This window comes from Drosophila pseudoobscura, chromosome 4, assembly GCF_009870125.1.
Source record: "Drosophila pseudoobscura strain MV-25-SWS-2005 chromosome 4, UCI_Dpse_MV25, whole genome shotgun sequence".
Taxonomy (NCBI): Eukaryota; Metazoa; Arthropoda; class Insecta; order Diptera; family Drosophilidae; genus Drosophila; species Drosophila pseudoobscura.
This window is the reverse complement of record NC_046681.1, coordinates 18907755-18931611: the sequence shown is the minus strand read 5'-3', so window position 1 is coordinate 18931611 and position 23857 is coordinate 18907755. Positions and strand designations below refer to the sequence as shown.

The 23857-nt window shown below is 45.7% G+C and overlaps 1 protein-coding gene across 3 annotated transcripts in view; it reads left to right on the top strand.

Moving 5' to 3' along the window:
- Positions 1–23857, top strand: part of ush (Zinc finger protein ush) — a 76198-nt gene that overhangs the window by 31154 nt on the left and 21187 nt on the right. Inside the window, exon 1 of one of the 3 annotated variants that reach the window (XM_001356393.4) lies at positions 20781–21690. The exons of the other annotated variants lie outside the window; for them this stretch is intronic. Coding sequence (XP_001356429.4) covers positions 21669–21690 — 22 coding nt within the window. The 5' untranslated portion in view covers positions 20781–21668. Of the gene's footprint in view, positions 1–20780; positions 21691–23857 lie in introns of those variants that run through there. 3 annotated transcript variants of the gene reach the window in all.

Sequence of the window (23857 nt, the reverse complement as noted above, 5' to 3'; positions counted from 1 at the left end):
GTTACTTTTTACTCTATAATATTCTGTAGAACTTTTGAGATGGAGTTATAATGCTATAGATATGGCATATATCTAGATATAGTGCTCCTCTTATGATGAAACATTTTGGAATTCTGCAAAGATGTATTCTGAAAAGATTCTATCTATTTTTCCCAAAAAGTCATTAACTTAACGATCCCTTAAACCATTTTTTGCCACAGACGTACGTGATTTTGTCACGAACCAGAATCTCCAGTCACAGATCTGGAATACCTCCATATTTTGTAGAACAAGTTCCATCATAATCCCATAACTTTTCCTTTGGTTTCTCTCAGTTATAGTACGCGTTCTCTCTCGGCTTTCTTATCGCTCGCTTTACGTTTCATAAAATTTTGTTGCCTCTTCGAAAGAGAAAGAAAGAGTTCTTTCTGGCTTCTTCTTGGATTTTCTTGGTGTTGGATATATTCAACATTTTAGCAGCATTTTTCGAGTCATGAATCATGCGAATGGCTTCAGATACTGATTAAGTGAGAGAGAGAGAGAGAGAGTCTGACAGGCCCTGGCTGAGAAAGTATTAAAATACTTTTGCTTAGTCGGCGGGAGCTCCACCCAGGGGGCTAGGGGGTGGGCTAAGCGGGTTAAGGGAAGTCCCGAGCCGCTCTTAATCTGCCATAACCCCCCGGTATGTACTTCTTAATGATTTATCAGCTGGACGTGGACTTGCCCGAGTGACTGGGAAATTCTTCTTATCAGAAGAGCACGAAGAGCAGCCTTTCAGGTGTTCAAAATGCAGGGGAACAGGGGCGAAGGGAACAACGAAAAATAACAGCAATACACGAAGCTCAAGCGGAAACTTTGGCGCAAAGCAAAGCTCTTGCTCTCTCTCGTGGGCGCCTGTTCCCCCGCCCTCTCTCGCTGGACACCTTTTTCGGGGTTCTTTCTTTTTTTATTTGAGGGAAACAGTGAGGGTGCCCCTGCAAGTGGTTGGAAATTTATTGGGCTTATTATTTTTACTTCATGGGATGCCTACCCAGGGCCCACTCTGCCGCGAAGAATTTAGGTCTTGAAAACACTCCTAGGAGGATCGTTAATAGTTTAAAGGGTTTCCCCATAAGAAATCAAGTCCCTTGAAGGAATATTAGTAAATAACTCACAACATAAAAGACTAGTTCCTCCTAGTACCAGCCAGCAAACCATTTAAACGCATCTAATTTTAATTTCCAAATAGTAGCACTTAAAAAATATTAAAAATAAATTTATTTTGTTCTTTTAAAAATTGAAAATAAGTAATTTTACTATTATATCATTTTTATATCGTACCTTTGCCACCCAAAACCCCTTTTGGTACACTAAAAGTTCAAGGAATTCCAAACATCTTGCGGGAGTACCCCTAATACGCTCGCACTCGTATTTGTTGTGGATTTTGGGCTGCCTCTGCCTCTGCCTCTGCTGCTGCTTCGGCTTCCGTCTGCTCTCTCTTTATTTGCGTTGGTGTTTGCTTGGGCTTTTATTTGTATTTGTATTTGCATTTGCATTTGTGTTTGTGCTTGTGTTTGTTTTTGTTCTTGTATTTTTGTTTTGTTTTGTTTGTTAATACGTTTTGATTGCCCTCCGCCTGTGCAACCACCGCCGCCTGCTGCTGCTGTCTGGAGTGCTCTCTCTCTCTCTCTCTCTCTCCTCTCCTCTTCCCATTTCTTACACTCTCTCTCAAACACTTTTTATGTTGTTGTTCTCTATCTCTCTCGCTTGCCGGCTTTTTGGCTTCTGTGTGTCTGTGTGTGTGTGTTTGTTTGTGTGGTTGTTATGTTGTTGTTTATCTTTGAGGTTGCTTTTATTTTGCGTACACCACTCCACACAAACACACACACACAAAAACACACAGAAATACACAAACAAACAAACGTTTTGCTCCTTTTGTATCGTCTTTTTGTTGTTTGCCTTTTTCGGATTGCTTCGTTTTCGGTTCGCTCTCTCTCTCTCTCTCTCTCTCTCCATCTCTCTCTTGGTTCTCGTTCTGTCCTTCTGGGCGCCTGTTCGATGCCGGTCGCGAAACTCAACAAAAACACAAACAAGGCAACAGTCGCAGCGCAGCGCAGCGCAGCGCACGGGGGAAGGAGCCACAGCCAGGTGCTGCTGTCCATTGGCATCCTTTACTTGGGGAGTGAGAGAGACACACAGAGGGCACAAGAAGTCCCGTTTCGAATGAGTTTAGCCTTGAAATGTACAGAACTTTTGCAAGGGGGAAAGGGAATTCACGGAACGGAGGGAATGATGCTGTGATTAGTGGAGGTGCAGGGAAATATTATAAGGATTAATAATTTCAAGAGAATTTAATAAATATTTATCGAAAATAATAGCATTCTGATTCCAAGGAAACTTAAGGAAAATTTAACAGAGATTCCAAGGATATTTCAAGGAAGTTCAAGAAACATTAAAATTCTATGGAGATTCCAGGAAGATTCTAAGAAGATTCAAGCCTAAATTTAAAGAAGATTTAATAGATTTTCAGGGGAGATTTCATGGGGTCTTAAAGGAGATTCCAAAGAGCCTCAATGGAAATACAAAAAATGTCTAAAGCCGCTTTAGTGGCGATTCTAAGAAGATTCAATTGAAATTCTTTAAATCTTGAATTCTTGAATTTAATTTAATTTTGTAAATATTATATTTTTATATTACTCTATGAATATGGCTGCTTCGCTCACTCCACATCTCTCATTCCTTATATTTTACTATTCCTACCCAATCTCCCCCCATTTCTCCCATTTCTCTCCCCCTTTGTTGGTTGTACATTTAAATGCGATTTTAGAGCCACGATAAGTACAAGAATTATTATGTTTTAATATTTTGGCAGACATTGACAATCGCTACCATCTACCACTCCCCTGCTCTCCAAATTCTCCCTCAACTTTGGCTGAAACAGCAGAAATATTGTAGGGGGAGGGGGGCCCTTGGAGATCCTTGGCCTTCGTTTCTGGGGTTTGATTTGTTGTCAGAGCTGAATCGGCAGTTTTTGTGCCGCTTTTATGGCCTAATAAGCAGAGTCTCCCATCTCCCCCCCCCCCCCCCTCTCTACCATTCGGCTCCTCTTTCTCCCATCACGCCTTTGCCTTTGGCTCCTCCTCCTCCTTCTCTTCCTCCTCCTCCTTCTCTTCCTCCTCCTCCTGTCCCCTCATTAGCTTGCCTTAAAAGCAAAATTTGTCAACTTTATCTCGCTCTCTTTCCAGCCAACCATCCGTCCATCCATCCATCCATCCATCCATCCATCTGTCTATACTCCTCTCTAGATTCCGGGCCCCCCCACGCAACTTTCGTAGTTAATAAAACTAAACTATAATTAATTATGATTTCCAGATCTGCTGCCCCTTCTGCCCCGCCTCTAAATGCCACCATTTGTCACCTGCCTCCCCTTCCCCCCATTCCTCCGATTCCCGAACCAATTTCTTTGCTCTTTTGGTCAGCATTTGGTGCGCTTTGCATTTCCATAAATCATTTTAATGAAAATTATTTCTTCGTCCACTTCTTCTTTTCCTTCTCTTCTTCTTCTTTTTTTGGATAGCGATAAGGGCTGGAATGGGGCATGAGGGTTACGGGATAAGGGGTAAGGGGTAAGGGTTATGTGGGGGATCGGGGGGAGACATCAAGACATCTCATCTAAGTGGCGCTCGAGTGGCGCTTGCGGCAACAACACACACACACACACACACACAACGAGCGACGGTGGCGGCGGCTTTTGTTTGAGGGAATCCGTTGATGTTCCTGCCACCAGCCCCTGCCGCCTGCCCCTGCCGCCTGCCGCCTGATGGCGGTGGCGTCTTCATTATCGCAAGCAACGTCGACGGCGGCGGCAGTTGATAAAAAGTCCGTTTTGTGGCGGTTGTGGCTCGCCCAGAAACTGGGGCAGGTGTGGCAGAAAGACAGAAGAAGGAATACACGTATCGTATCGTATCGTTTCGTTGTTTCGTTGGGTTTTTGCCTTTTGTTTCATTCCAGAGACGGAGACAGAGAGACTGGGAGAGACAGAGAGAGATATGGAGAGAAAGGTATAGGTAAAAGAGAAACGAATCAATATCGGAACAACTTTTATATTCAGTTAGCGATTCATTGTGAACATTCATTGGTACGGGTATGTATCCGTATGTATCTGCCAGATGTGCCACAACTGATAAGGCAAGAGAGAGAGCGAGACAGAGAGAGAGAGAGAGAGCTTCTTCTGCTTTTAGCATATGCATTTGTCGTTGTTTTCTATTTCTCGGGAAAAAAGTTCTATATGCACTTTGGATACCCCTATATTTTGAATAGATTGTCGCAAAGAGATGATACCCCAGTATTTATACCCAGTACTCATCGAGCAACGACTGGATCTCAAAGAGTATCTATGGGACTGTCATTAGTGCAGCCAGAATAAAGAAAATAAGGCAGGAACCATACAAATATGGAGATATGGGTGGTGCCCAAGATGTCCAACAAGGAGACATTTTCAAGGGCTAAAAATGTCTGAATAAGGCGGATTATCAACAGTATTTTTCTATCTTAAAGTAGCTTTTCATTAGCCCTATAAATAGTGCTAAGGTCGATTTAGGGCCACTCTTCGTTTTCGAGATCTTTGCAAAAAACCAAGCCCATCGCACGGAACAAAAATAGAAGGTCTTTTCAAACTCCGATTTAACCGAAAGTTGAGGCAATATATTGATGCAAATTTCTGGTTAATATTGTGCATGGCTGTATTGGAAATGGCTGGAAATGGAATTCGATACTTAACCAAGAAAATCTTCGCAAATCCTAAATTCCTGGCCCATCTTTTCCATATGGTTTTATTTGATTGACAATCTTTCAAACTTTTCGCCAATTTAGTTACTTTTATTCTATTTATTTTATGGGTATCAATAAGTCGTTTAATGAGCAATCTTTCTACCAGTAATTCCCTATCGCTTTGTTCTCCGAATGCGATTTCTCTCGCGTTTATCGGACTTTGCTTCGAGTTCCAAAAAAAACAACAACAAAAAAGGTGAAAACCTAAAGCCGAAAATGGAGCCCCATGGAATGCGAATGGATTTTTGTTTGCTCATCGATTTGTGGCTGACGATGACGAAAGTTTAGTTTAGGCACCTGTGTGTGGCATGCCACACAAACACACGCACCCCGCGCACCCCCCGCTCCCCCTCCCCCCGCTCTGGTTTGGTTTCTGTTTTATGTGATCTTTGCTTGTGATTAATTAAGATTGATTGATAAGGTCTGCTGCCTGCCCCAAATGGTGGCACTGTGTGTGTGTGTGTGTGCGTGTCTATAAAAAGTTTTCGTTTTTGCCTTTATTGGCAAATATCCTGCTGGTGGCATAGAACAGGACAGGGGCATGTGGCAGGGAGAGATGCCAGCTAAGCGATAACTCGTTTTGGCTTTCCATCGAAAAGAAATGGTGGGGGGGGGGGGGGAGCGGCAGAGCGGCAGAGGAGAGGGGGAGTTAGAGAGATCCTAAACTAGCGATAGGTCCCCGATACCCCAGTGGCTGCTCTGCCCCATCCATTCGATAGACAGACGATATACGCCGCTACCTATACACCCAGTATAGGTGTGTGTGCCACACATGCCACAGCGATGTGTGTGTGTACGTACGGTCATAAACCAGAAGTTTATGACTCTGTTTGCTACTCGCTTGTGCCTCGCATTTAGTTATTTAGTCATGGGGCGCCACCAACTGGATTCCCATTAACCATTGGCATCTCTACCTCTACCTCTCTGCAGCCTCCTGCCTCCTCATAAATATTAAGCACCGATACTCAATACCGCTCTCTATATATCCCCCCCCTGCCACAAGTGTAATCGAACACCCAACCCTCCAGGTCTGCGGCTCTGGGGATCTGGGGCTTGGGCTTAAGTCCAAATAAAGTCACAAATATGTGCATAAGTTATGGCCCAGAGTCGTAAATGAAATCATCTCAGAGTTTGCTCAGGTTTCTCCATAAAGTTCCCTCACGAACTTACTGGCACTTTCTGGTTTATAGAGCCATCAGGTGGTGTGGCTTTCTTTTGGGATCCGTAGTCCATGGAATCCATCTATAGAATCCAAAGAATGGATCGTAGCTGGAGATTAAGCAATCTGGGTATCTCTCATTTCGTGAAATGAAAAAGGAGATGGGACTTACAATGATTTTGGATCATACTTATCAAAGGATGTGGCGGAACTTTTATCCTTGGAATGACTATAATTATATTTATTGAAATATTTGAAGATTTTTCGTATCTCATTTGAAATGAAGAAGGATATGTGAATCTACCATGATTCTGGCATTATGTGGAAGATCTTTTATAGCTTTTTCTTCCTCTGATGATCTTTTATGATATTTTTCGAAATAATTGCGATAATTGGATAGCTTTTTTCTCAAAAATGAATCCATTATAACCTTCCATAGAAAAAGCTTTCGTTTTCCAATCGTTAACCAATATTTTTCTCGATAAAACTTGGAAAATGTTAAGAGCAAAAAAAGTCTAGAGATTTGGTTGATTACTTTGTGGAGAAACCTGTGTTTTCCCTCAAACGTATCTTCGATCCGCGAAGATTACACCTTAAAATGTATTCAGAGGTGTTTCTTTTAAGACTTTTTAGAGTTTCTTAATTACATTTCGAAGAGCAAATCTTTTGCTGAATGGTATGGTATGATTTGGTAAGATAATACGTTTATATATGAAAGATGATTAGCTCGATCAATGAAATATAGATGGATATCGATTGTATTACTTCCTACACCAAAGAATACACATATTTCTGTTCAAATAAAAGTTAAATGAAAGATTTTTTTACCAAAAGAAAGATACGTCCAGATTCTCTCTACGGCTCCTTCGATCTTCTATCATTCAATCATTTTCTACCGCATTCTGTGGAATTGATTGAAGGCCCCACAAGGGCAGGGGGAGGCAGAGTCCAACGGGGCAAGGGGCTTGGGGTTAGGCCTTGCGTTATCATCAAAGAATTCATCAGAGCAGAGCATCCTATCGGCAATTGGCATCGACCACAGCAGCAACAGAGAGAGAGAGGATAGGAGAGCGATGGAGGCGATGCGATGCGAGAGGCAAGGCCTCAAAAATAAGCCCAAAAACATGCTCCGAAAATTAACGAAAATAAACGAGTATATTTGTGTTTGTTTTGGGGTACTTTGGTGGGGCAAGCGAATGGCAATCAAAATGTTATCAATCAGTGGCAATCATCATTAAAAGTTGGCAGTGTTCGTGGCAGGGGCAGGGTGCTGTTTGGGGCACCGAATCGATGGCGATTAGTGGGACACTCTGTCTCTGTGTCTGGGGATGTCTAATTATCTGCCATTTACCTGCCTCTGGCTGTGCCTCTGCCACATTCTGGGTCTGGCTATGCCTCTTCTTCTTCTTTTGATTCTGTTGCAGCTGCAACTTTTGATAATGTGGCAACCTTCCATAAGCTTAAGGTTAAGATAAGCGGCACAAGCAGCTGCTCCGAGGGGGGAGGGGGGGGGGGGGGGTGGGCATGGCTAATCTCTGGCGAATGCTGCACGTGCTCTATCTTTCTCTACCTCACTCTTTTCCTCTGGAGAGGTATGCACCGCTCCGCATTCTGTTTCTCTGGAGAGTTATGCAGAGCCCATATCTGTGCAACAAGGGGCAAGCAAAGCCAGTGTATACGCGTACTATCATCCCACACGTGTTTCAGTCCCGCTCTCTCTTTCTCTCTCTCTCTCTGTCTCTGTCTGTCTCTCTTTGATTATGTAATCTGGGTCAAGCGAAGTATTTGCCAAGCATCCGAAACGCGCCACGAGACGCGACACAGAGCAACGCGTGGCAAGAGCAACAAGCAGAAACGGCAGCAGTACCAAAGCTTCGCATCTGCCAGATACAAATGTATCTGCGGCGTCTGGCATCGCCTTGCTGGGCTCCTGTTCTGCCACACACAAGGAAACACACACAAACGCCGTTTAACGGAGTGTCGGGAAGTGTGTGTGCAGAGAGAGACAGCAACAGAGACAGAGAGAGAGAGAGAGAGGGAGCGAACAAGAGAGTGGGAGATAATGAAGGATATGGAGGAGAGAATGATGTTGCTCTCCTGTTTTGATAGATACTTTCATTGAACGCCGGCATAGGGGGAGGGGTGGGAGCAGAGGGGGTTGGGGAGACAAAAATAAGGGGGGAGTACAGAGTTATTCTTCCCTTTGTTTCTATCGGACAGAGGAATGGAGGATGAAGCCTGGGAAAACACACGAATGGAAGCACCAAATTGTTCCAAGCCTCATTTTCAATGGAGAAATGCAGAGAGAGAGAGACAGAGAGAGAGAGAGGCCCAATGATTTGCCAATATTCCCCCCCGGAAGGACTTGGGGGTAAGGGAACCCCTTTTGGGCAGTTCTGGAGGTTGTTGGAGGACGAAGGATAATGGTTAGGTTGGGACTCCGATGGAGTGACTATCTCTCACAATTGGGCCCCCAATTGCTAGCCCTAGAGGGAAATTATCGGAGAAGGAACACCTGAATTTCTCACTTTCTCCCTTCTCTCACACTTCCCGACTCTATACCTCCCTACCCCTCTGTTCGCTCGCTTCATTGTGTGTGTGTTTTGTGTATCGCACACGCAACGAGAAGGATATCTGGAGTGGACCTTCTGGCACCCTGAAAATAGAGCAAGGACTTTGGGCGCTGGTTCCTGCTGCTGTGCCCCTTCCTGGTGCCTGGTCCCACTTCCTCCTCTAACACCGGGCTGCTCCATGGCTCTTATCGCTGCTGCTGCTGCTGCTGCTCCTGTCGCCTGTGCCCTACTCCTCCACCTCCTCCTGCTCCTCGAATGGCTTGGCACATTCCAAACGGGCGATAAGCAGCACACCACCCTGCCCCCCCTGCCCCTGCCCCTCCCCAAACTCCTGCTCCACGTCCATTCATTCACCCACCGAAAAATGTTTGTTTATCATGGGGCATGCAGCAGGCGGCATTTTCACTTCAGTTAATTAAGTAAAGGCCATTCCAGGCGGCGGGGGGGGGCGGGCTCAGAGGGGTGTAAGGGGAGTAGGGACTCCTGATAACAGAGTGGGGGTGGGGAGGGAAATCAATTGGTACTTTTCGAGGCATAAAAGAGTTCATTTTCTCTGCCCCAAATCTCTCTCTCGCTCTCTTTCTCCCTGTCTCCCTTCGGGCTCTCTGAATGTGAAAGCGAATCATTTCATTTAGCAATTTTTTGCATTCATTGAATGCAAAAATTGTGCAACATTTTCCAACACTGAAAAGGCATTATCAGCGCTGCAACAGGAAGGGAGGGCGGGGGGGAGGAGGCATTAAGCGGCGAGGGCTGGGTATGGGCTGGCTGCCGCCGCTTGTCAACCGGTTGTCATTGTTTTTGCCTCTCAGAATGGCATTTCTGCTCCGCTTGGTCCGTTCTCCGGGTTAAAACCTCAATCCTCCATCCATCCTCCATCTCTGCCTCCTGCCTCCTCCCTTCCGTGTGTATGTGTGTGTGTGTGTGTGCGTGTGGCGATAAGCAACACTCTGCTGCCTCCTGGTGGCATGTCCTGCCACTGCCCCATGCCCCGTGCCCCTTGGCCCTGCGCCATATCCTTGCAGCAGGCAGCAGGCGACTGCTCCAGAGCTGGCTGAATGATAAGGCCAACAGCGACAACGGCAAGTGAAAATATTCCATGAGCCCGCGAGCAGAAAATGGAATTCCACTCGGAGAACAACAAAAACGGAGGGGGGATCCCAGGAGGGTGACTGGAGAGGGGCGAGTGGTGTGTGGAACAGGTGATAGCAGCACCTGCTGCCCAGGAACTACTATAGTAGTAGTAGTGGCTGCTTCTAGCCCCATGCCCCATGCCCCATGCCTCCTGTTGGCCATTTGTGTCGTCTGCATTCAGAGTGAGCTTTCGGTTCGCTCCGCGTCGAGTCGCCTCGCCTCGCATCGCATCGCATCGCGTCGTGTCGCTTATCTCTGCCAGCAGTCCTCGCAGGACAAAAACCTTTCCCGCTACCATTCAGCCACCCACTCAGGACACTGGAAAAAAGGATGAAAATAGTCGTGATGTTGCAACAGATCAAATAACACTTTTTTCCCTGGTTCGCCCGAGTCCCTACTCATACTATCATACGATGTTCCGCCAATATTATATATTATTTATATTAATAATAGTCTATTAAAAAACCTGTCTTTGTTCCTGTGTTTCCAAGATACTCTTCATCTAAAATTGATACGGATAATTGATACTATTTTATGCTCATATATCGCTTTAAAAGGCTGAACAGCTGTTCCTGAAACCATTCCGTTCTGCTACTCATTCGAACAGCTGATTCCTAAAGAAATTTTGTGGCTTAGGGAAATCGGTTTGCTTTCTGGAACTGTTTTTGAGTAAGTTTAGATCTAAAGGGATCTCCTGTTTACATTAAATGTACTTCAAACCTCACCAGAGTTGCCCTTCTCATGGTAGTCTTCTACTTTCCAGGGCTACCATTGAGCATCAAGGAAATAACGACGACCTTCCAGGGCTGTCCTTGCTATTCCTTCATCAAAGTATTGGCCTTCCAGGGCTAGCCCATGTTTTTATTTCAGTGCAGAAGATGTGCCTCGTGGCGTGTCGTGACACGAATTGTTAGTACGGATGCGGGTGTGTCGTCTATGCCGTGTCTCTCTCTCTTTGGCTTTCTCCCTTTCCTTTTCTCTCTCTCTTTTGGGTTGGCGGGGGAGGGGGAGAGGGGAGAGGGGGAGGGCACACTCTACTCCATTTCAAATCTTTTTGCTTATCGCCGGTCGCTGCTCGCCTGATTGATGGCCATAGATAAGACGGGGCCCAGCCCATTTCTGTTGTGGCCGGGGAGACTGCTGCTCCTCCCCCTGTTGCTGCTGTTGCTGTTGTTGTTGTGTATGTCCTTGCTGGTGGGTTGGTGGGTCCTGCCTGCATTGACTGTGCGCTGCTCCATTTGGCATTGTTTGGTCCCATTAGCGCCGGGTGTTATCAGTTTTCCACTCGCTCTCCGGCGAGTTGATTCCTTTTTGTCTCTGTCCCTGTCCCTCTCTCTCTCTCACTCTTTGGGCGGGTGGCTGTGCCCCCACTCCACCCCCCCTTGAATGGTTGAGTGAGAGTTTTGCGATAAGAATGTAAAATATAAAATATGGCGTTGGGTTCCTCCGTTCCATTCCCATATCTCTCGCTCTCTGTTTCGCTTTCGGAGAGCAGAGCATTTGAGGAATGTCCTTTTTGTGGCCAGAGCTCTACCCATCCCCCACTGCCGCTGCCGCTGCTGCTGTTCCTCTGGCAATCCTGGCAACCCTGCCTCTGCCGCTGCTTCTGTGGCTACCCCTGGCTACCCTGCCACTGACTCTGCGACTGCTGCTGCCACTGCTGTTGCTGCTGTGTTGGTATTTTGTCAATTTAATGGCTCCCGCCCGCTACACTGAGACAAATGCTTTGGGAGACTCTGAAACCACACACTCTCCCTGCCGCCCCCACTCTCTCTCTCTCTCTGTGAGCATTCCTTATCAGCTGCAGCGTTGTCCTGCGTGCTGCCTCTTCTCTGATTCTGCCTCGCATTCTGCCTTGCAGTTTGTCATTTGGCTGCAGTTCTGGAGGATTTATCATCCTGGCCCAGTCGCAGGACACACACAGACCCCCCCCCCACACACACACACAGCAGTAGCAACAGGATAAAGGATATATGCGCCGCCTTCATGCGTTTTTGGTGCGTGCTTTAATGAACATGACTTTTATTTATGAGAAGGACCTTCAGTGTTTCCTCCTCCTCCACCGCCTCCTCTCGTGAGTAATTTGTAATTTACGAAAATTGTTATGATCCTGGGGAAAGTTGAACCTTGACCCGATAGGACGGACATTCCCTCTGCCCCGGCTGGCCCAGGACAAATGCCTTTTTTATTCGACCAGAACTTTTGGCAGATAGAGATCTCTACGACGGAGGGATATGTATGCCGAAGGAGCGCAGGACAATGACAATGAGGATGATGATGATGACTGAGAGAGAGAGAGAGAGAGGAAGAGCCCCTTCAGGGCAAACCACTTATGATGACGCGTCGGGGTAGGTGGTGCCACATGTAAACGGTTATGATTTTTATGGTGCTACGCCAAACACACTTTCGGGGCATGACTCACTCTTCCGTTGCGCCTTCCGCCCTCCGTCTGAAGGTGGAAGGATGGCGGGGTGGGGGGCACATGGGGAGCGACAACAATGCCACACGGGGAGACTGGAACTGAAACTGAGACTCTCTGAGACGTGGAACTGGGAAAAGGAATGCCAGCTGATAAGAGCCCATACAGAGAAGCGTTTCCGATGATGCCTGATGCCTTCGCCACCGTCTCCTTGTCTCCCTGTCGCTCGTTGTCATCTCGCTCCACACACACACATGTGCCCCCTGCATGTGTGGCATGCCACAATCGCGTATGAATCAGGGGAAGGTTCACTCAGATTGAGACAGACGCCGGAGCGACATTGTTTGGGCACTCACTGGGAAAGGGTACAACAGCTAGAGGATAGGGTTCTAGTTTAGGGAGTGCCACCTCTGATGAGAACTACATATATCTTTTGAACCAATTCTTGCAAATGCAAATTTGATCTAATGTAGATTCAATAATGATGTAGAATATTTCTAGTCATATTTCCCTATCCCTCAGAGTTCCTTATTCATTATATAAAGACTCAAAGAGTTATAAAATAACTAATAATAATCCGATCGTAACCAAATTCGGCAGCCTGGTAGATAAGATCATCATCTATGACTAAGCATTTGAGGTTTTATCGTATCTTCAAAATTGTGGATGCCACAAGATTTCGGAGATTTGGGAACTCGAAAAAGACCTATTGTATAGATCCTGTACCCGGTAAAGATACCTTCGAGAATCGGCTATGATATCGCTGGAAGTTCCTAATCCCTTATATGAGCATCCCTTCAAAATTGATGCCTCTCCATGCCTAATCCGAGTGTAAGTGTATCCCTAATTCGTCACATCCTTCGGTTATTCCTTTCCTCCCACTTCTGATTGCCAATTGAGGCGCTGATCAAGTAGTCAGGCACCCAAAAGAGGTATTCTGATGAGAGTGTGAAAGAGAGGGAGAGACAGGGAGAACAAGGTAGGAGAGTAGAGCGGGCGAGAGGCGTGTAAAATATTTTTATTGCACCTTCCTTTTATGATGGCACTTCCGGCTGCGATAGCGGGCGACGTCGGCGTCGTCATCGTCGTCGTCGTCTCGCTCTCGAGCCCCGTTATCCACTCGAGATCTTTTGACGCACTGTGGAAGCCGTTGACAGGCCAACGTCAAAGGACGCAGCAGATTCTGTGGGCAGGACAGACAGACAGGCGGACAGACACAGATACAGGAGAGCAATTAGCTTTGGCTTTGGCGTGTGCTGTATCTGCATCTCTCTACCTGAGGCCTGGCCCTCCTACGTGGTCCGAGTCCGAGTCTGTCTCGGTTTTGGTTTCCAGTCTCGTCATTTGCTCATTTGATGACTGGCGACGACGGCGACGGCGACTCCGACCCTTCCCTAAAACGTTTACTGTTTTACAAGCCACTTTTGAGCTCAATTTGCGTACAGGCGACAGGGAGACAGACACAAAGAGAGAGAGAGGGAGGAGGGAGGAGGGAGGGAGGGACTGTCTCAATATCGGTTATAGGATCATTGACACTTTTGTCAGTCGACGGTCGTCGTCCGTCGCGCCCGCGTCATCTCTCTCACATTACGAATGTCGCCGAAGGAATCCAGAAAAAGAACAGCTCGGGTTTTATGGCTTGACTTTCGCCTTCTCTCATTTAAGTCGGTGACAGAGAGAGGGAGCGAGAGAGGGAGATCCGAAGTCTGCTCTCCGCTTCGTGGCTTTTGTTTCTGCTGCTGCCTTTAACGACGTCAACTTGACGCCGAACTAATTGATGCGATAACTCGTGTTTATCACTCACTTAGAAGGGAGCGAGAGCGAGAGCGAGAGAGTTGCATGCAGAGGGATGGAATGAGAGTGGGAGGGAGAGGGCGAGGGCTGTATTCAAAACAGAGCCAGCGCCAGCCAGCTCCGTTGTCGATAACGTGGAAATAATTTTGAAAGCGAACGAAACTCCACGACGACATCCCATAAGGAACGAATGAACGAACGAACGAATGTACGATACGATACGGTTTCCATTTCCATTCCCATTTCTGTTATCGCACTGCCTGCTCCTCGGTCTGTGCATTTCTGCCGCTGCCGTTGCTGCTGCCTTTATCCAATATTTTAATCTCGCACTTACCAACGGATGACTGAACGAACGAACGGACTGGAGGCTCCGGCTCCGTCTCCGGCCTCGGCTTCGGCTCCGGCTCTGGGCGATAAGGAATTTTTACGATGGCCGAAAAGGAGAGCAAGAGCCGCCCAGAAGGGAATGGGTATGGGAATGAGTGAGAACGTAGAACACCGGGCTCGAGGGGGGGGTTGCGTTGCAAGTTGTGGCACCCGCATAGAGGCCAGTGGTGGCGGCGGCGGCGGCTTCCTGATGATGCATTAAGCATATTTTATGACCACTTAGCAGAGTCGAACGCCGCGAATGGTGGCAGCGTGGCAGCACCAGAAACAACACCAGTAGAGGCCTCCAGAAAGGAGGTCAATAAAACGCGGAGACCACTGGGTATCGGATGGGTTTTTATAGATCAAATGCTTGAAGAAGTAGAAGCTGCCCGTAGATTGTTGATAGATCTTTGGGAGGATAATCGATGACTCACCAAAAGGTAGGAAGAGTGGCGAGAGTTTCAGGTGTTCTTACTCATTGGTAGAATGTTTCAAAAGAGGAGTTTCAGGGAACTGTCAATGGTAAACATCATTTTAAAAGAGTTCTAGAAAGGAAAGAGAGAAGCTCCCGATCTGTAACCTAATTGCTGTCAAATATCCAATATACATATCTCATCTTATGCCGTGCTTATTTCTTAAATGATTCTCTAAATTGTATGATTCTCCATAGCATATGGAACGGAATTCAACGAATGTCTTGTTCTTTGACTGGTTTGATGGATAAACATGGATTAAGAGGTCATAGAACTAATCAAGATAAGGTTTGAAAAAAGGCTACAAATCAGGGAGGAAATGTGTGTTTACATTCAATCTGTTCCATCTTGAACATATCTATCGTGGGTTTTCAGGTAAAATAAAAGAAAGAATAAATCACTTTGACTGATTTAAAGATAGGATTGATCGCTTTATGTCACGATTTAAAGGTAAAAAGTATCTACCAAATTATTTGCATACATGCAGGGGTAAAATGTCAGTCAAACAGAAGTTTATGTCATTTCTGTCCCAGCTTCTAATATCACAATACTTTCATCTATTATAATACTCATTGAACTGAAAAAACTTTATGAAACAAGAAAATTCTCGTGGAGTTGGTCAAAGAATTTCCCCCAAAGGATAGAAGTATAATTTCGTTCCATTTATCACCCTCTTTGAAAGGGTTAATGTTCATTTTACGAATCATTTATGACATTTCATTTTGTCATCCTCCTTGGACCCTTTCCTGCATTTCCTTTGGCCCTCTCCCTCCCCTGTCTGTGGCGTCTGTTTGCCAGCGATAATTCCTTCAACCTCAACACTGAGCCGAGCAGAGCCGAGAGTTGAGTTGAGTTGAGTTCTTAATCGGCATTTTCAGAAATATATTTGTTGCCGCACTTCATCCGCAAGCCTACATCTCCACCCATGCTAGGGTATGGCATGCCATTCCATTCCATCGTGGGTCTCTGGTTTCTGGTCTGCAGCAGCAGTAGCGGCAGATACGCGGCATGAAATTTAAATCACTTTGATTGATTGCTAGATTAGCAGCGAGAGAGAAGACCAACCAAACAACCAACGGAGAAGAAGCCAATTGGGAGTGGGATCTGTAGCTGTGGCTCTTTTCCTGCGGCAAGGTGGCAGCCAGCGATAAGTGGGGCACCACAGAGACGCAGGTGGGTTGATTCTCGCTCTCGCACCTTTGCTTATGTTAATTGATTTAATTTCGCTACAATGAAGTCATCGTTTCTGCTCTGTTGGGGGCTTATCTGTCAGACTTCATAAATATGCGCAGAGCATACTCCCCTGGGCCCAGGGGAGTCGCCACATAAGCAGGTTGTGCAGGGGGGGGAAAGCCTCTGTCAGCGGCTCAACACCACCTGCTGTGGCGTGAGAGAGAGGAGAGGGGGCAGGCAGCTCAAGGTTGAGCAGTTTTTCAGAGGAAATGAGTGTTGAGCAACTCTGCTGCTGTTGCTCAGCAGCTCCATTGATTATATAACACTGACCCCTCTTCTGTCCCCCTCGGACACCCCCCTGTTCTAGGGAACGAGACTTCCCTTCATACAATTTTGAGACCTGACTTCAATGTGCGCGTTTCGAGTTACAGCAACAATTTGTACACCCATTGAGCGTAGAGTGCAAGGGTATCTATGACACAGCAAGAAATAAGTAGTTCCTAGAGCATAGATTCCATATAGCTACAAACAAAAGGATCTTGGGAGCAAACGAAACTGGAGGAGACCTCTGTAAAACTCTATTCCGATGGAGGTATATTCCGATAATTCACGATGAAAAAACCATGTGATATCCACAATCTTTAAGATATTATTAGTAAACGAAAAAAAGCCTACCAAAAGATATCGTATTCATTTATCTATAAAATCTGAATCTAAGATATGTATCTGCCTGTAACTTTTCGCATTTTAAGATTGGAAAAATAATCCTATGGTCCTGTTGTATCTAGCCAAACAACAATTTAGGCATTCGCTTCAGATATACATACATATGTATTTATTGCTATATATTTCAATGATCTGATCAGAATTTTAAGGATACTAATCTGGTAAGCTTCACACTTCTAAAAAGTGCTTTTATCTCCGCATAGAATAGTTTTCAAATACGGGATACCTTTATGGTCGATTCGATCCACTACAAAGTGCTCTCTTGTTTCGTTTTTTGGAGTTTTGTGGCGTAAAGAAGCAGAAACAACAAACGAAAAAAAGTTGAGTAGATTTATTTCAATGATAAATGTTTTTCATTGTTGTTGTTGCTGGGTTTTGGTGTTGTTTCTTTATGTTTTGCCACAATCACAACAACAACAACAACAACAACAACAGCAACTAATCTTAACGATCCATCTACCCGAAAAGCGAACGAAATGAAATAAAGCGACGAAAGAGACAGACAGATAGACAGAGAGAGAGAAAGAAAGAGATGGAGATGGGGAGTGTGTAAGTAAAAACAACAAGTAAAAGCGATAAAGGAGTCGATATTACGACTAAAGGATACCTGGGAATCTATGGTATTTAATGGTTTTAAAAAATCGTTAAATACAGAAACCCTTTTGTAATGAGGTTAACATGATTTGGTAGTAATATAATTCTGTTTGTAATAAATATCCAATCGGAATGATTTTCGATCGATCGGTACATAATAACAATATAATAGCTCTACCCAATATGAAACCCATACTACTTGATGTTTGTGGATACAACAGCCCATAAGTCGATTAATGTTATCGAGAGGGGGCTGTCATCATCTCACAAATAATCCAAGCTGGTTCCTCCTGACTTTTTGTATAGTTCCAGAAGAGTAACTCTGATAATTATGCGATAGGAAGTGGAAGTGGCATGAATATTTATATAAATATTATGTGGATTATGTGACCAAATACTCTATGACATCATTGTGTCGATTTGTATTTCATTAATGATTTAGAGATGTGTAAGTGATTACTTGTGAATGCTTTTTCTTATAATGTATATCTCCAAGATACACTTAAAGTGTACAGAAAATATATATTTATGTCTCTGCTTTAAAATTTATGTAGTAGATCGCTGATTTCTGTGACTTATCTCTACAAGAACGAGGCTGTCTCTGGATTCCAATGCATATCTCACCATAGAATCCCCATATACCATCTTTCTCATCAATCGCCAGGGTATACCAACAACAGTACCAGCAACAAAGCAACAAAACAAAGCAATCCCCGAGTAGAAGTAGAAATAACCCCAAAAAACAAAAAAAAAAAAAAACAGAAAACAGAAAACCAGCAACAACTGTGCGCTGTGCTCGCTGGCTGCTTTTGGGCTTATCAGCGTCAGGATCTTATCGGTTCGGTTGCATCTGCGCGCTCTGCTCAGAGCTCTGGCTCTCGCTGCTTGGCTTCGGCTGTGGCTTCGGTTGTGGCTTCGTTTGTGGCTTCGGAGCGGAGCGGAGAGAGAGCCATCGGGGTCGTCGTCTGTGGTGTCTGTGCGGGGGAGAGCCAGGAGTGGTTCACGGGGGAGTACTGCTGCGTCATTTGCAATTGCAGCAAACATTTTGATGCCCTGTACCCTGGAGGGGGATACCCTACTATACCCTGAAAGGGGATATCTTCTACGACTTTTTCGGAAGATGCTTGGAGGCAGAAATGGTTGATTAATATATCGGACATCGATAGACAGCGATCAATCTTCAAGGGTATCTACAGCTTCGTTTCGGTCTTCGAAGCTTGAGCGTTTTCTTTCATGCTTCTCTGTTTGTCGCTGATTTTTCTCTCTATTTTTGGCTTATTTTCTTGAAAACGCTTTTTGTTGGTTTTTCTGTGTGTTTCTGTTTCTGTAATCAGCAGACGTTGATCTGTCGCATTTGTTCATATTTATGTCAATAAATGAGCACGTAACAACAGTGACACACATAGATACACACACACACACACACACCGAAACACAGCAGCCGACGCACGCATCAGAGACATGTGTAAGATACTTGTGGCAACATAATTGCAAAACAATTGTTAAGACAGAAAGGGGGAGACAGACAGAGAGAGAGAGAGAGAGATGGAGCAGAGATTAAGCCAAAGAAACGAGAGATGGGCAGAGAGAGATTGGCCGAAAGAAAGGGGGTAAGGCACGCAGGGTGTATTGAATGGAAGGTAGTAAGGAATCCTCGCTTAGCACAGCCCTACCTTCCTCATTTCGTGAACTTTGGGGCCAAAGCCCAATGCCACATGAAGTGTTTGGAGGTGGCAGTTCAACACCCCAGCAACCAGCAAACAACAAACCAGGAACAACCCGTAACAACCAGCAGCAACAACAAGAACAACAGGAACAACTGTTGTTGCCGCAGCGAGGGGCACATTTATCAACAACGACAAAAAAAAAGAACCTTTTTGCAGATATTCACGCATGAAGTGTTTATCGCGCTGCATAAGCGCGGAACAGAAACAAAAACAAAAACAAACACAAAAAAAACAACAAAAGTTGAAAGGAAAAACCAACACCCACAAAATGTGGAAAATATACACACACAGCCAGGGAAAAACACACACACAGGAAAGGAAAGGAAAGGCGAAAGTCATTTGAAAATAAAAGGTGTAACGAATAAGGCAATACCTCTTAAAGGGGAGAGTAAATTGGGAAGGAAATATGTATATAGATGTATCTGGAAAGATGATAAATTAGATCATACCAGAAGTAGTTTCATCTTAAGGATCACTGCGATCTCTGATCCTAAAGAAAAATGTAATAAGAAGGATGTATGGTGAGGGATCAATTTCTGCCATAAACTTATCTCATTTCATCATTTTTTTACTCGACAAGAGTTAATCCAATCAATAGTCCCCCTCCCTGCCTTAGGGTACACCCAAGTCGCAACATATGTATTCTCTGGCGGCAATGAAGGGGTGTCACATGGCAGGGGGAGGGGGTTGGGTGCGTGGCAGTGGCAAGCGGCACGTTTAATGAATCTAATTAAAAGTCAACAATGGCAAACGAGATAATCGTCATAGAGAGGCACAGGCAGAGGCAGAGGCCAGAGGCAGCAGAGAGGAGGGTGCAGCCACAGATGGCAGGAGTACGGGGGTAGGGGGTTTTGGGTGGGTTTAACGCTTGCCACAACGCATGCGCAACATGCAGACAAAACAGCTGATTAAAGAGTGAGAGGAAGAGAGATAGAGAGAGCGAGCTGAAGATTTTTATCGCTTGAGAAAGAAGAAAACGTTTTTGCATCTGCAAAAAGTTGCCAGGGAAATGGAAATAAACCAAACGCCGATAAACATCAGAGGAGAGGAGCAGCCAGAGAGGAGAAGGAGGAAGAGGACAGACATAAAGATAGATCAACGCTCTGCGATTAGGCCAGAGGAGTGGAGGAAAAGCTGAACAAAAGCCCCCGAGAGCCAAAAAAGAGAATGAGATGATGGAGATGTGGAGATACAGATACAGATGGGGGATGTGGATGTGGATGTGGTGGATGGGGATGCAGCAGGTGGAAGTCCATCGAATGATAACAGATCCATTCCACTGTAGCCGTAACTCCACTTCCCCCCCTGCTACCCCGCTACCCTTCTCCGCTTCTACCCTTCTGCCCTTCGTTCTCTGTTTCGCTTCATGTGCATTTCTCAGATACAGATACACAGATACAATTAAACACAAAACGCTTATCACTAAGCAATAATCAGAATTCCATTAGCCGTAGACGCGATATCGCTCGAAAGCATCTCTCACAGCCAACAACACAGCACAACACACCCCTCGCAAGCGAATGTATCTTTGTATCTGTATCTGCAACTGTGTGCGCGCCAGTGTGTGTGTGTATCCGTTTGTTGCCGCTGCTGCTGCTGCTGCTGCTGGTTGGCTGAATGGCTCGCCTTCCCAACTCATTCGCTCGCTCGCTCGCTCGCCGCTGCTGCTGCTGCTCGCGATGTTATCTAACTGCGCGCCGCACCGCGCTCTCCTTATCAGTGCTTTATCAGTTTTTGTTTCGAATAATTTCGAACCGACGACGAAGGAAGTCGACCACAGCAGAGGCACAGGCAGAGAGCCAGCAGAGCTGGGAGCAGCAGCAGCGGCAGAGGCAGCGGCAGCGGCTGTGTGTGTGGAAGATATCTTATTTCAGTTGGCAGCGAACCGAGGAGCCGGCAAAGCGACTGCGAGTGTTTCGGATGCAGATACGAATCCAAATCCAAAGAGAGACAGAGATAGAGATAGAACGAGACTCTTGAGGCAACAACAACTGTGTGTGCGAGTGTGCGACTGAAGGCAGAGATAGGGCAGCAGATAGACGTTCTGGCAGACACTGGCAAATGAAAGATAAACCTCCTCAACGTCGTCCACATCCACAAGATACAATATAGTATATCCAGCAGAAGGCAGACAGCAGACAGAGCCAGGCCACAGCCACATCCCGGCATCAACAAACATCAGCTGTGCCGTGCCTCGTCAGCGCCGCCGTCGCCGTCGCCTTCGCCGGTCGTCGGTCGTCGTTTTCGTCGTCATTCGATTCGGCCAACTCTCGGTATCTCTTGTATCTCTCACACAGATACTCTCGTACACACCGATACAGGCGCACACGAAAATTTCATTACTCACCGCCGGCCGCCCCAGCAGCGCCTGCCACTGCCACACTGCCACTGCCTGGTGCCGTGCCGTGCCCCGAGTTTCAGTTTGCCATAGAACGCGGACCGAGCAACAAGCGGACACTCGACACTCAACACTCGACAAGCGAAAGATAGAGATATAATCACGTTCGTCATACTAGACAAAAATTTGAATAATACGAGTGTTTCATTGTGAGTCCGAATCGAGCCGAAGTGAGTGTGAATATCAAAGTGAATAGCAAGTGAATGAAATGCTAAGGGAACACCCAAGCCCCCAAAACCCCCCAGAAAACATGTGTGTGATCAAAAGTGAAGCCAAAAAGTAAAAGAAAACTAAACCTCGGATTAGCCGCTACCCTGGGAAATCCAACTGGAATAACAACAATGCTCAGCAGCAATACAAGAGGTGAGAAGTGGCTGTCCAACTGCCAGTTGAGTAAACATTCATAAATTGAATGAGAACTGATGGGGAAATGAAAGACAAACCAACCACAAAGCTGGCTTTACGGAGAATATTCGTGTGTTAAATAGGAATGTAGGAATGCCAGAATGGATCTACTCTATGGTAAACAAAGTTAAGCGGAAATTAAGGCAAGTTTACGAGTACACGGATGTAACCGGAACATCATTCCAGAAGAAGAGAGCAGAAACAATGAAATGGAAGCCATTAAATTACCTTAAAGAGGAACTAAACAGCACTTGGGATTGTGTTAAGTGATTCTAGAGCTTTCCGACAGATGTAGATACTTTTTTGATGTATTATATCCATGAGATGCATAGTTAGAAGCTAGAAATCGATTCAAGCTAGTTTAGTAGGGTAGATAACAGATAGAATTCAAAGTTCCACGAATTTGTAGTTCCTCGGACTACAAATAAATTCAGTTCCAGAGGAAATTTCATTCTTGGAAAAAGGAGCAAAGTAGATCCATTGATTAAACGCAACGCGCGTTATGCAGCAGGGCACCTCGGTGCTGCCTGGGACTGCACTTGATCCACCGAAGATCATAGAACAAAATGATGAATCTATAAGTGAACAAAAGGGAGATTCAACCATGCGATGATAAAGATCAGACCTAAGCAAAGATGAATAATGTTAGCCAATCGAAAGATCAGAAAACACCCCACGTTCAGTCTTCAGTCTGAAGCCAAGCTTAGCCGCCTTTAACCTCTGATTAGCAGCGACCTGCTCTTTGCTCGAAAAGGAATGACCCACTAAACGGGAACATAAAAGATGATTTCTTCCCAAGAAGCGCTCTGTAGGAAGCAAAAGTCAAGCCACCATCAACCTGTAAGCCCCCGATGATGTGTGGGTGTACGAGAATGAAATGAAATGAAATGAAATCCCGCCAATTGCTGTCGAACACTTGGACTCCAGACGACTCCTCGACGCACACGTTGAAGGGAAAGGGAAAGGGTTGGGGATTGCCTTTGCCTCAGGTTGCTTTGCCTTGACTTGCCTTGCCTTGGCTTTGCCCCACGCTGTATCTGTGGGCTCTCGTTCCGAGGCTCGGGCGAGTGTCCGGCTCTGGGTCTGCGTCCAAGTCCATTCCAGCCAGCTTTCAGTTGCTTATCAGTCGACTATCTGCGCTGTGTGGCTTCACATTCATTCCATGGCCAGAGAGCTCTCGGTATAGCCATGTGTGTATCTGTATCTGTGTGTGTGTGTGTGTGTGTGTGTGTGTGCTTTGCTATCTGCAATCTGTGGCAAGCGAATGAGAAGAAGAGAAGAGGATGAAGAGGGAGAGGGAGCGAAAGGGGGAGACGGAGAAATAAAAACGAAGTAAAGGAATTCTGCGGATTGTTGTTATTATTGTTATTATAATTCCTTGAAGTGAATAATCAGCGAAATATAATCAAAAATGAGAGAAAAAACAGCACACAAAACGAAAGACGAAGACGAGTCCGCGGAGACGGGGAGGGGGACGCGGCCGGAGACAGAGAGGCGTTGAGAGTGTGGAGCGGTGTGTGGTGTGTGGTGTGCGGTGTGTTGGCTAGTGTACTGCGGTGTGTAGTGCTGTGTAATGGACTGGAGACGCGCTTGAACACCGGCAAACCGGGGACGGGACTACTGTGCGTAGCCGTAGCCCCCCACAAACACAAAACACACAAGCACAACACAGATACAAAGATACTAGCAAGAACAGAGAATGGGCGGGGCGGGGGGACAGCAGAGAGAGGGAGAGAGAGAAAAAACAAACAGTGTTTCACTCGAACAGCAATTATGATCGCTTATAGTACGGTTAATCGTAATCCCTTCCCACAGAGGGGATTATCTTTTAACCACTATCGAGGGCTGTGGATAGGGGAGAATGTATCTACAAAGAGTCTACGTCTGAAACTATAGGCTCTGAACAGGAAATCTATCTAAAGATGGATCTCCATTGGAGAATATTCTTCCTAAAATCAAATAAGCCTATATTTCAAAGGAACTATCATATATCGAAAAGATACTTTGCCTTAGAGTAAACTATCTTCAGATAATCATCAGTTACTATTGCTTTTCATAGGAAATGTATCTTTGCTAGATATTCCGAAACATTTTCCTCAGACTAGGGAAGATCCTCACATCAGTC